Here is a 12437-nt window from a genome sequence, read left to right as displayed (position 1 = left end):
GTTTATAGATCGGAAGACTTAGTATTTTTAAGATAGCAGTACTCCACAAATTAATCTATAGAATCAATGCAGTCCCTATCAAATTTGGCCTTTTTACAGAAATCAATAAGCCAATGCTAAAATTCATATGGAAATGCAAGGAACCCAGAATAACCAAAACAACCTTGAAAAAGAAGAAGAGAGTTGGAAAACTCACACTTTCCAACTTCAAAAGTTACTACAAAGTTACAGTAATCAAGACAGTATGGTATTTGCTTAAAGATAGATAGGAAAATGTCATAGAATTGAGAGTCCAGAAATAAGCCTTTACATTTATAGTCGATTTTTTTTTTTTTTTTTGACAAAAGTACCAAGATAATTCTATAGGTAAAGAATAGTCTTTTCTAACAAATGATGCTGGGACAACTAAATGTCTACATGTAAAAGTTAACTCTAAGTAGATCAAAGACCTAAATATAAGAGCTAAAATGAAATTCATGGAAGAAAACATAGGCATAAATCTTCATCACCTTGGCTTCGGCAGTGGTTTCTTATAACACCAAAACCACAAGCAAGAAAGGAAAAGTAAATTGGACTTCATCAAAATTAAAAACATTTGTGCATCAAAGGACACTATCAAGAAAACGAAAAGACAGCCTACAGGCTGGGACAGAATATTCATACAAGTCATATATCTGACAAGGGACTTGTATCTAAAATATATAAAGAACTCTTAAACTCAACAATTAAAAAAATATATACATAATCCAACTTAAAAATGCGCAGAGGACTTGAATAGACATTTCTCCACATCAGATATCCAAATGACCAATAAGCACTTAAAAAGATCACCATTAGTCATTAGAGAAATCCGAACCAAAACCACAGAGAGGTACCACTTCTTACTAGGGTGGCTATAGTCAAAAAAACAAGAGATAAATGTTGACAAGGGTGTGGAGAAATGAGAACCCTTATAATGTTCTACATACACATACATACAAGAAGGGTGTGGAGAGAAGCCAAAATAGAATACAAGCAGGGATGAACAAACAACTGTATTGTCAGTGATTAGCATAACCACAACAAGTGGGTGGAGAAGAAAAAAGACTAAGTTAAGTAAGTTTGGAAAACAGTATTTTGACTGTATACTGTAAGGCCAAAGACAAAAATAACTTTATACAAATATTGCACTCTAGTTAGTACGTTTATTTTTCACAGGGGTGTATATTAACAATTGTGAAGCGACTTTATTCTAGAATTGAACAAATAAGGAAAGATATTGTGGATAATGAGTCAGGTTTCTCCTTGCTGGAAAAACAAGTTACACATAAAGAAAGAGGGAATTGGGGAATGAACCCTGTGGTGCTGGATAATTAGAAGTGTCAGTATTGAAACTAACACAACATTGTAAACCAACTATACTCCAAAGAAAAAACGAAGTGTCAGTATGAACCCATGATTTTAAATATATAAACAAATGGATAGATACAGAAATAAATAGAGATATGTATGTTAAAAGCACACATATATTTCCTAGCTCTGTTTGGGAGAGGGCCTAGAAGCAGTGACACTGCAGTAGCAATGAAATCTAGCATCCAGATCTTGATTTCTAAATATCCTCTGATAAACAACCAGGGATTCTTGATTCTAGAGTTGAGGCAGGAACAAGATGGGCCTGGAACAAATTGTAGGGCCATAGAGTAAGGAAGTGATTTTTTTAAAAAATAAATTTATTTATTTATTTATTTTTGGCTGTGTTGGGTCTTCATTGCTGCACGCGGGCTTTCTTTAATTGCAGTGAACAGGGGCTACTCTTCGTTGCAGTGTGCTAGCTTCTCATTGCAGTGGCTTCTCATTGCGGAGCACAGGCTCTAGGCGCACGGGCTTCAGTAGTTGTGGCATGCGGGCTCAGTAGTTGTGGCGCATGGGCTTAGTTGCTCCGTGGCATGTGGGATCTTCCCGGACCGGGGCACGAACCCGTGTCCCCTGCATCGGCAGGCAGACTCTCAACCACTGCGCCACCAGGGAAGCCCTTTTGCCAATTTTTAAATTAGGTTGATGGTCCTGTTGTTATCGAATTGTACGAGTATTTATTCTGGATACAAGTCCTTTGTCAGATAATAATGTGACATATATTATCTCTCATTCCATGGCTTGCTTTCTTTGAGATTTTTTTTTAAACAGCTTTATTGAAATATAATTCACATACCCTCTCTTTGAGTGCTTAACTGTGTCTTTTTAAAAGAATTTTAAAATTTTGGTGATTTCTAAATTACCATTTTTTTTCTTTTCTGGTTCAGGTTTTTTGTGTTGTAGCTAAGAAATCTTTGCCTACTCCAAGGTTGTGAAGATTTTCTCCTGTGTTTTCCTCTTGGAGTTTTATAGTTAACATTTAGGTCTGTGATCTGTTTTCACTTTCATTTTTGTGTTTGGCTTGAGGTAGGAGTTGAGGTTCATAAAAGTCGTTTTTCTTTTAAGCAAAGTGCTAAACAGAACACACAGTGAGCTGCACTTTGAAAGACCACGTCACCAACCAAGCCAGAAACGGTCAGTGATATCCCAGTGTCACTTTGTTAAATGGATCATGGCAGTGTAAAAGCCAGGGTTTGTGGTTTCTTGTGCAAGTGTATTCCAGGTAGCAGTACCCTTACACATGCTTCCTGTTTATGTCCCTTCACGACTATTCATTCCCACCACTTAGCTCTGATTAATGCAAAAATGAATGAAAACTTAACACATTTCAGTAGGGGGAGGGGAGGCAGTTGGCTGAAGGAGGAAGAAGAAAATGCTCCCTGCCCCCTGCAGACACAAGCCCAGGTGGCCTAGGTAGTTGCCTCTCAGATGTGATTTGATAAGTAATCAAAGCTACTTTTGTCAAAAATATTTCCCTGCTGACTTGCCCCAATGTCCTAATCCCTACCATTAAGAATCACTATGAGAGGTAAAGCATGAATTAACTGAAAGCCCCTGTGAAAATGCCCATAGCCTGAAGGGGGCTGCTGGGGAGGAATGGCTCTGGTTTCTTTATTGGATCAATCAACAACTTCCTAGGAAAGGAGAAGCAAGCCCCAGTGGGGCAGATATTGTATTGAGGGAGGAAAAGGAAGAGTGGGAAAGTGGAAAACAAGGTACTGTGCTCCCATATCGCAACCAGATTTGCTGACCTAAAAATCAGAACACAGGGGCTAATAAATGACATAATTTTCTACTTTGTGAAATTTTTAAATAGTTTAACAGTGGCCCAATGTTGAATCGTTTACCTGTCTTTGTTCAGACTATCCCGGAGTCTCCTCCATATCTGGTTGCCATATTCATCAACTTTACATGGCAACTCTAAAGTGTGGCAGAGAGGGCATTGGTGGAAAACCCTACGTAAGGATCTAGGGGCACTGGGGACTCCAGAAAGCTTGGAGCCCAGAGGTACATGGGAAGCAGACCTCACCCATCATCAATCTAGACTGGTGACACCGAAAATGATTTTTGGGTAATGGACACACCCTTAAGAAAATCTGCCAAAGACATCACCTTCCTGGTCATCATTCTCTTAATTCAATCTCTGTACCCTGTATTGAGCTTTACCCTTTTGTTGGACCCGCAGGCAGGACACAAATTACGTATAGAGACAAATACATACAATTTATTCATTAAAACGGGGACAAAATTCCCATAACTCTGGAATGTCAAGTTATATCATCAAAGTTATTTGTTTAGAAGTAGAAGTAAGTGTTGGCAAGTGCTTCTTGTACGATTCAAGAAAATTAGGCAGATTTCACAGTATGGAGTGTCCTTTTTGGTCAATAGTACTGCTTCAGGAGACATAATATTTCACAGATCTTTCCTGTAACTTCCAGAAAAGTCAGCCAGCCAGATTTGGGTTCAAACTTCTTTACAAAGCCATTTTCCTATGAGAGAACAAATTTAACATTTTAACAATTAGTGGAGACTAAGTTTGCTGAAATGAAAAGCAAAGAAACTTTCATTTAAATAATGCAGGTAGTTAATCTTCTCTGTACTTTCACCAGTTTTATTCTATTCATCCTATTATCATTCTCTATCTCCCATTCCAGACTGCTCTAGAGCAGCGCTGTCCAATAAAAATATAGTGCGAGCTTCCTATGTAATTTTTTTTAGTAGCCACATTTTTTTTTTTTTGGCGGGATCTTAGTTCCCCAGCCAGGGATTGAACCCACACCTTCTGCAGTGAAAGCGCAGAGTCCTAACCACTGGGTCGCCAGGGAATTCCCAGTAGCCACATTTTTAAAAGTAAAAAGAGGCAAAATTAATTTTTAAAATATATTTAGTTCATCTAAAATGTTGTGATTTGGGGAGTTCCCTAGCAGTCTAGTGGTTAAGACTCTGCACTTCCACTGCAGGGGGCGTGGGTTCGATCCCTGCTTGCTGAACTGGGATCCCGCATGCCTGCCTCACAGCCAAAAATAAATGAATGAATGAATGAGTAAATAAATAAAGTGTTATGATTTCAATATGTAATCAATATGGAAACAAGATATTTTACATTTTTTTGTACTGAATCTTTAAAACCCAATGTGTGTTTGTACTTAGGGCATCTCTTAATTCAGACCAGCCACACTGCAACTGTTCAAGAGTCACAAGTGACAAGTGGCTGCTATATTGGATGGCATAGCTCTAGGGGACAGAAAATCTACCTTTTTTTTCCCTCTTTTTCTTTCAAATGTCTGGTATTGAAATATGCATTTATATTTGTAAACCCCATTGTGCTGAGAGTCATAAGGACTCAAAAAAAGCGAGATTAAATCAGTGCCTCTGAGCCTGTGAGAACATTGTGGTTTCCATTACAGTTCATTCTCTTTTTGATCAGACATGTTTTTTAAAAAAAAATAAGTATAAACCGGACACTGTATGTAATTAATTTATAATCTATTCTTATAGAGCATCCTCACTGAAAAGTACCTCTGAGATCACCCGGCCTAATGCCCTCTCTTATTTTGACAAATGAGGAAACTGAGGTCCAGAAAAAAATAAGTTACATAAGGTTACCTGACTTCTTAGTGCTTGGACCTCTACTGGGATGCAGACACCGTTCTTTTCACTCTGTAAATTTTCAAACCACCACCAAGAAGATTGGAAAATAATTAAAATAATTTTTTTTAAATGTTCATCTTGTAAACATTTGCTCTGCCTCCAGCAAGTTCCATTTCTGGGGGTTACAAATGCCTTCAAGTAGTTCACAGTCTAGTGTGACTAATATCAAAATGTAAACCAAGCATATTTCTTTGACAGAGAACTCTGTAGTGCCTTGGAACTGTCTTTTTGAGCATCACTGGCAGCGCAGACAAACACCAGTCAGGGGACTTTTCCATTGAAAAGACTGAGCAAGAAAGCCAGCTTCCACTAACCCTCTGTGTGAAGTGCGGAGTCATGCTGGGAGATGCATGCTGTCACAGGCTAACAGAGGAGACAGACTGCCCCCTCTCTTCTTCCTGTTTCCCCTGCCCTTACACACTCACACACTTCCCGTACATTCTAGGTGTGCATGCACTTCAGTGCTCGCCTTCCTAGAATTTTCACAAACCCCGTGTTAATGGGGCACTCTAAAATGATTTTTATTATTGTTACAATGATCACCATCTATTACAATTAGGCAGTTAATATGTCATCCTCTTATATATATTAAAGTTCTAAACTAAAGCATGAACAAAGGAGGGACTTCCCTGGTGGTCCAGTGGTAAGACTCCGTGCTCCCAATGCAGGGGGCCCGGGTTCGATCCCTGGTCAGGGAACTAGATCCCGCACGCATGTCACAACTAAGAAACCCACATGCCACAGCTAAGACCGGGCGCAGCCAAAATAAATAAATAAATAAATAATAAATGAATAAATATTAAAGCGTGAACAAAGGAAAAAACTGACAACTTCAACAATACAAAGATTAAAGTTTTTTAAAACGATAAGAAACTAAAATAAGAACAACAGACCAGGAGACTATTTACATTTGCCATGAAAGAGTTCGTTGAAATGTAAGAGAAAAGTCATCAAGCCCTTAATAGTTTAAAAAGGCAAAGGCTGTTAAAAAGAGAAATATAAATCATTAACAAGTATTTGGGGGGAAGAGGGAGTGGGATGAATTGGGAGGTTGGGATTGACATATATACACTAATATATATAAAATAGATAACTAATAAGAACCTGCTGTATTAAAAAATAGAATTGTCTTTAAAAAAGTATACGGGAAAAAATTCCACATTACTAGCAGTTAAATTCACATTTTAATACATGTTATTGTTTTTTAGACCTATTAAATTGACCTTGTTATCTTAAGCCTATTAAACCCTCAAAATTATATCTAATGGTTCCGCCCAATGCTGGTAAAGTTGTGACATTGTCCCATTGATACAAACCTTCTGAAAGCAATATGTATTCCAATATGTATAAGTAGTGTAATTATACTCATATATGAACCAATCATTCTAGTGTTAGAAAGTGATCATGAGGCGGTCTTCTAAAATGTGGGGGGGAAACCATCTTCATGTTCAGTATTGAAGCATTATTTCTAAGAAGGGAAAACAGAAACCAACCCAAATGTCTAACAGTTGGGAATTGCTTAAGTAAATTATGATGCATAAAACTGGTGGGATATTCTGTAGACACTGAAAGTGTTAACATGGAATAAGTGAGGCAAGTTGTTTAAAAAAATCACTCTGACTGCTATGTGGAGAACAGACCATCGCAGGGCAAGCATGGAAGTAGGGACACTGGTAGGAGGCTCTTGACATAGTCAAGTGAGAGAGGAAAGTTGCCTGGAGGCACGGGATATGCAGTATTTCAAAGGTGCCCCCAACAGAATTTGCTGATGAGTTGGACGGAGGGTATGAGGGAAAGGGGTCACGGGTGACTCCCAAGGTTAGAGAGCTGAACTTAGGTTTTCTGAAGGACCCACAGGAAGACTTGAACTATGTTTCACCTTAGTTTTCATTAAATGGTTTTTAAGTCTCAAGTTAAAATTCAAAAGAAATACAAGACAAATCTGGCCCCCAAATCTATTTAATCAAAGGTTATGTAAGAATTCTTGAGATTGTATTACATTGCTGCTAGATCTTTACGCCTTTTGGAAATGCCTCTGCCGGATTGAATACTTAGTCAGTCGTCTACTGACTGTGTATGTCCTTTTATTTGCCCTCACCAGACCATTATTTAAAGCAAGATGATCATAAAAAAATACAACCTACTTTGCCTAACTCTTATGACTCAGGCTTTAACATACTGGTCACTTGGAAAGCACCAATTCTGACTGTACATCCCTACTTTCAAAAGGGGCTTTCTTTTGGTATTAGAGTAGTTTCACGAATTACATATTTAAACTTTCTGGAATTTCCCATATAACCTTCATAGTTGTATTAATATCTGACAGTTTACAAAGCACTCTTACAGAAATGTCCTTTAATCTTTTAACTTCCCTTCTAAGGTACATATTACTGTCTTCATTATATATTACATATAACATAATATAATATTTATTATATTAGGAATTTGAGTTTCAAGTTACTTCTGAAACTCACTCAAGATCACACTTCTACTGAATGGGAAAACCAGAGTTCAAATCTCAGTTTCTATGCTAGTTCATTCAATCACTCCATCAACAAATATTTGTTGGCTACCTTCTATACCATAGGCCCTGGGCCAAGCATGCAGTATTTGGTGGTGCATTAGGTAGACATGATTCCTCCCATGTGGAGCTGAGGGCTGAGTGTCCTTTCCACTCAACGAGCACAGGCACAGGAGAATGCTTAACTGAAGAGGGCAAAAGTAAGAAAGCCACCTAGCTGCAAAGGAAAGGCAATCCCAAGGGGTGAGATGAATTTCATCTCAGGCACATTCTAATGGTTTTTAAGAACCAGGCTTTCCTCATGAATGCCAAAGACTGATAAAAACAAATAGCACTAGCTCTCCTGTGAGATCTATGAGAGCCTATTCGTTTTTAGCACGTCAAATTGGCAGAGGGACAGGAGGAAATAACAGTAAATGTGGAAGAGGAATAGAAAGCGAGATGAGAAGCAGCAAAGAAAAGAAGGAAAGAAAGAAAAGAAGGGAGAGGGAGGGAGGGAAGGAAAAAGGGGAGGAAGAAAGGAAGGAAAGTAACTCAATCTCATAAGTAATCTAACTTATGAGATTATGACCCCATTTTTGATACACTGGTCTTATTTTTTAACCTTTAGGGCATCTGTTTTAGATGGTGGCTAATATCTAACTATAGTTGATGATATAATTTCTGGAGATTAAATCTATTCAGGGAAGTTAGGCAATACTACTACTAATCATAACAATAGCCCTAAGTATTGTATTGTATTTGTAGAAACTGTGTTCTGGGTGCTTTATATATAATATTAACTGATTTAATCATTACACCAGTCCTAGGAGATAGACAGCAATAGTCTCCCCATTTTACACATGAGGTTTAGGGAAGTTAAATAACTTGTTTACGTCACACAGGTAGTAAACATGAAATGAACTCAGGTCCGTCTGATTCAGAGTTGGTGCTCTTATTATCTCTGCTCACATACCACATTCTTGATCCAAAAGTTTTCATAAAATCTCTGGGCACACTTAAAATTTAATTAAATATGGATACTCTCTAGTTGTAGGTGAAATGCCCCTCTCATCTCTCATTATAGGCATGCATCTTTAATCTGGAGCCAATGACAAGCACATATGAATGACTGTGGACAGGACAAGAGATCAGTGATTTTTTTGGAGAGTTTTCCGGGACGGTAGAAAGTCAGAAGTCGGTGCTTGCTTCTTGATGAAGTTGTAAAATGCCTCCTCATCTTCCTCTCTTCCTATGGGCCACCTGATTCCACTAGCACAGGCATGGGATTGTACCTTTTCCCTGGAAGTAAGTCATTCAAGAGTAGGTTCATTCATTTGAGCAGATTTGTCAACACCAGTATGCAGAGAATATACTGGTTTGCCATGCTGGTCTCTGTACTGATTCAAAAAATCACCACCCATCTTGAACAGATTTAGTGTCTCCTATGAGCTGGGAAAGGAATATTGAGGTTGCTTTGAAATGACATCTTAAAGGGCATTTCTGTTCTGTCTAAGCTGTTCAAGTGTAAAAGTCAAGAGCTTAAAACCTACATAAGGACTTGTTGAAGGCTGATGGGGGGGGGGCACATGTGTGTTTATATCCTGCCATACTCACTCACACTTACACCTGTACCACCCCCAAAAGATGAGTACACTTCTAGACTTTCTCAGAGACAATTCCACACCCTCCACTAATTATGAGTTCCAGGAGCTTACAAAATTTATTGTTAAGAAGTTAAAATTTTCAGTAACGTTTATTCATTTTCTAGGTGTTCCAAATACAGTGCAAACTCATGCAGAGCTTGTAAACTAGTATGCTCATACGTGGGCCTCTGTGCTAACGAGCTTCTGCCTTCACTTGAAATCTACACAGCATAATAGCTGAAATTTCCACTCGTCCTTCAGTATAGTTTTTCACAGCAACCAGAAAAAAACACGACAAAATATCTCACATGCTTTGTCTAGCCCCAAGTCAGGCTGACTTCCAGGAAGAAAAGGTGATGGAGAAAGGGGAGTGGCTGCAGTAAGCCCTATCATTATGCAGGAAGACCTCAACAAAATGCAAAAAAACATCAAGTAAAAGATTTCATCAACGTTTAAAACGTAAGCACCGAAGACATCTATAGTTTTAAAAGACAACAAATTAGAAGATATCTACCACATATATAAAAATAACTTGTGTCCAGAATATTCCAAGAATTCCTACAAATCAGTGAGAAAAAGACAACAGGAAAACAGCAAAGGATATAAATAGGCAGTTCTCTGAATAAGAATTACAAATGGTCAATAAACATACGTAAAGACGCTCAATATGAATAGATGTTTAACCTCACTAGTAATCAAGGAAACAAGAATTAAAACAAGATAAATTAGGTATATATTTTTAAGCCAGCGGAATAGGGAAACTATGACAGACTACTATAACCTAATGTTAGTCGGCCAGGATGGGAGGAAATGTGGGATATTTGAACAAGCTGTGACGGGAGCATGACTTGGTAGAACTACTTTGGAGGACAAGAATCTAGTAAATTTTAAAAAGTGTTTACACCATGACCTAGCAATTCTATGTCCCAATATCCATCCTAGAAAAACACACACACAAGGGACGATATGATTAAAGATATTCAATGAAGTATTGTTTGTAATAGCTCTGGAAATAAATAAATATCCATCAGCTAGAAATAACCAAACATACAACAGCGTATATGTAGTACTCTTTTTTTTTTTTTTTTTTTTTTGAATATGCTGTGACTGAGCCCCCTGCAGCGGAAGCTCGGAGTCTTAATTAACCCTTGGACCGCCAGGGAAGTCCCTGTAGTACTCTTTTAAATACTTATTAATGTGGAACAACTAAGCCCATGGACCACAGCTACTGAGCCTGCGCTCTAGAGCCTGCGAGCCACAACTACTGAACCCGTGTGCCACAACTACTGAAGCCCATGTGCCTAGAGCCCGTGCTCTGCAACGAGTAGCCACTGCAATGAGAAGCCCACACACCACAACAAAAAGTAGCCCCCGCTCGCCCCAAATAGAGAAAGCCTGCGCACAGCAACAGAGACCTAACACAGCCAAAAATAAATAAAAATAAATAAATTTTTAAAAATTAAAATAAAATACTTATTAAAATGCCCTTGGATAAAAATAAAAGAATAAGTACCATGTACTATTTATACAAATAATTTATAAATACTATAAATTATTTAGTATTATTACATAGCATTTAACAATTTATAACAATTGTTTTTACAAAGAAGTGCTGAGTATATTTTCTATGGATATGTTCAACAGGCATGTTTTGCATGTAAAAGAATTGATACCAGTGGATAGCTCTGGGAAGAGGGGAGGCCAGGGTTTGTGTTGAAGAGAGGACATAAGTGCTGTAAAAAAGTAAGTATTCAGTGTATTGGGATATAAAGAAAAGCATATAGGTCCAGCTGGGAAAGGCCCCTTAGTAATATGAGTTGTAATATAGGCTCCCTGCACGATCTTAGCTTTTTGAGACACTGATAATAAAGTGAATTTTTATTTGGAGATTCTTGAATAGTTTCTTGCTGGTGGTGCAGTACATTATTTTTTTTTAGTCACCAAGCTTTACCAGCCAGAATTTGTCATATTAGAAAACTGAAAAAAAAAAATCAATTTGTAAGCAATGAACTTGCAAAAATTTACACCTGTCTTTTGTAACATAATATCTAAATATAACAGCATCTAATACCAACTCTTTCTGTAGTAATTCCACATTGTCATGACAATGCTAACAAGAGCTAAGTCTCAGACTAGACTCTAAAGATGCATTAGGGAGGTGCATCTTTTATTAATCCCCAAAACTCACTCCTGCAATTTACACGGTTAGGAATAAAAACTGAAACCACAAGAGTTTTCCAACTATAAAGTTTTAAGATGCATTGGAAATGAGCTAGAAATTTCATTTAAAATTTTTAAAACTTTTAAAACAAACTACCCAAAGAAAATATAATCCTTAGGTAGTTTTTTTTTTTTTTTTTTTAATCAGCAAGGAAACCATCAATTCCTATTTCAAAGTAAAGAACAACGAAGAATATTTCCATCACACATACCCAGCCTCCGTTCTGCCTTATCCATTCTCCTGTGTTTTTGGTTATGAACTCTGCAACAAAGTAAGAAATCTCCTTGTAAGTGTCCACATCTGGGGCAATTCGCCCTCCTAGAAGTTTCTTGATGAGAATGCCTTCAAATGCAAATATGGTCACAATCCTTCCCCAGTTAACGATGCCATCTTCAAATTCCCTTTCCATCACTTGGTTGAATATTGTTCTGGCGGTGTCTATGGACACAACATCAATATTGTCCAAGCATGGTTTCAAATTCTTTTCAACTTCGTTTTGGACCGAGAAAGCAACGTCTTGTAACACCCTGGATGTTTTGCTTGGACCGGATCCAGGTTGCGGTATCTGCAAGACGTACTTCAGGTAGTCCTGGGCCAGCATGTGAATATAGCCAAACTCGCTGTCGGTCATCTTCTTCCTGCCGGAGAGTAAAGTCTTGAGCTTGTTCACCTGGAAGTGACCGAGGCAGTCTGAAGCACAAACTCACGCAGCTTGGCGTGATATGACACATGGTATCTGGAGGCTGGTGGAATTTCTGTTTGCATCACTTGATAGTATCCTTCCTCCTTGTCACTTTCACGCGTAGGCTCTGTGTGAAAGAGAAAGTTTAACGTGTGAAAGAAGAACATGTTTCAAAGAGAGGCCACTTCCTCATCCTGTAAGTGATTAATGCAGGTTTTTGTTGTTGTTGTTGTTGTTGCGGTACGCGGGCCTCTCACCGTTGTGGCCTCTCCCGTTGCGGAGCACAGGCTCCGGACGCGCAGGCTCAGCGGCCATGGCTCACGGGCCCAGCCGCTCCGCGGCATG

At 38.3% G+C, this 12437-nt stretch overlaps 1 protein-coding gene across 1 annotated transcript; it reads right to left on the bottom strand.

Annotated features, from left to right (window-relative positions):
* Window positions 1-3594: 3594 nt before the first annotated feature.
* BCL2A1 (BCL2 related protein A1) lies at window positions 3595-12219 on the bottom strand. Its single transcript, XM_007447071.1, has 2 exons — window positions 11622-12219; window positions 3595-3881 (listed from the first exon to the last, which is right to left on the bottom strand). Exons 1-2 carry the CDS (start codon window positions 12039-12041, stop codon window positions 3774-3776), a joined length of 528 nt encoding a protein of 175 aa, XP_007447133.1. The 5' UTR covers window positions 12042-12219; the 3' UTR covers window positions 3595-3773.
* Window positions 12220-12437: the final 218 nt, after the last annotated feature.

This window comes from Lipotes vexillifer, unplaced genomic scaffold (assembly GCF_000442215.2).
Source record: "Lipotes vexillifer unplaced genomic scaffold, Lipotes_vexillifer_v1.1 scaffold1339, whole genome shotgun sequence".
Lineage (NCBI taxonomy): Eukaryota > Metazoa > Chordata > Mammalia > Artiodactyla > Lipotidae > Lipotes > Lipotes vexillifer.
Note: the sequence above shows the minus strand (reverse complement) of the source record. Positions and strands in the feature narration are given on the sequence as shown.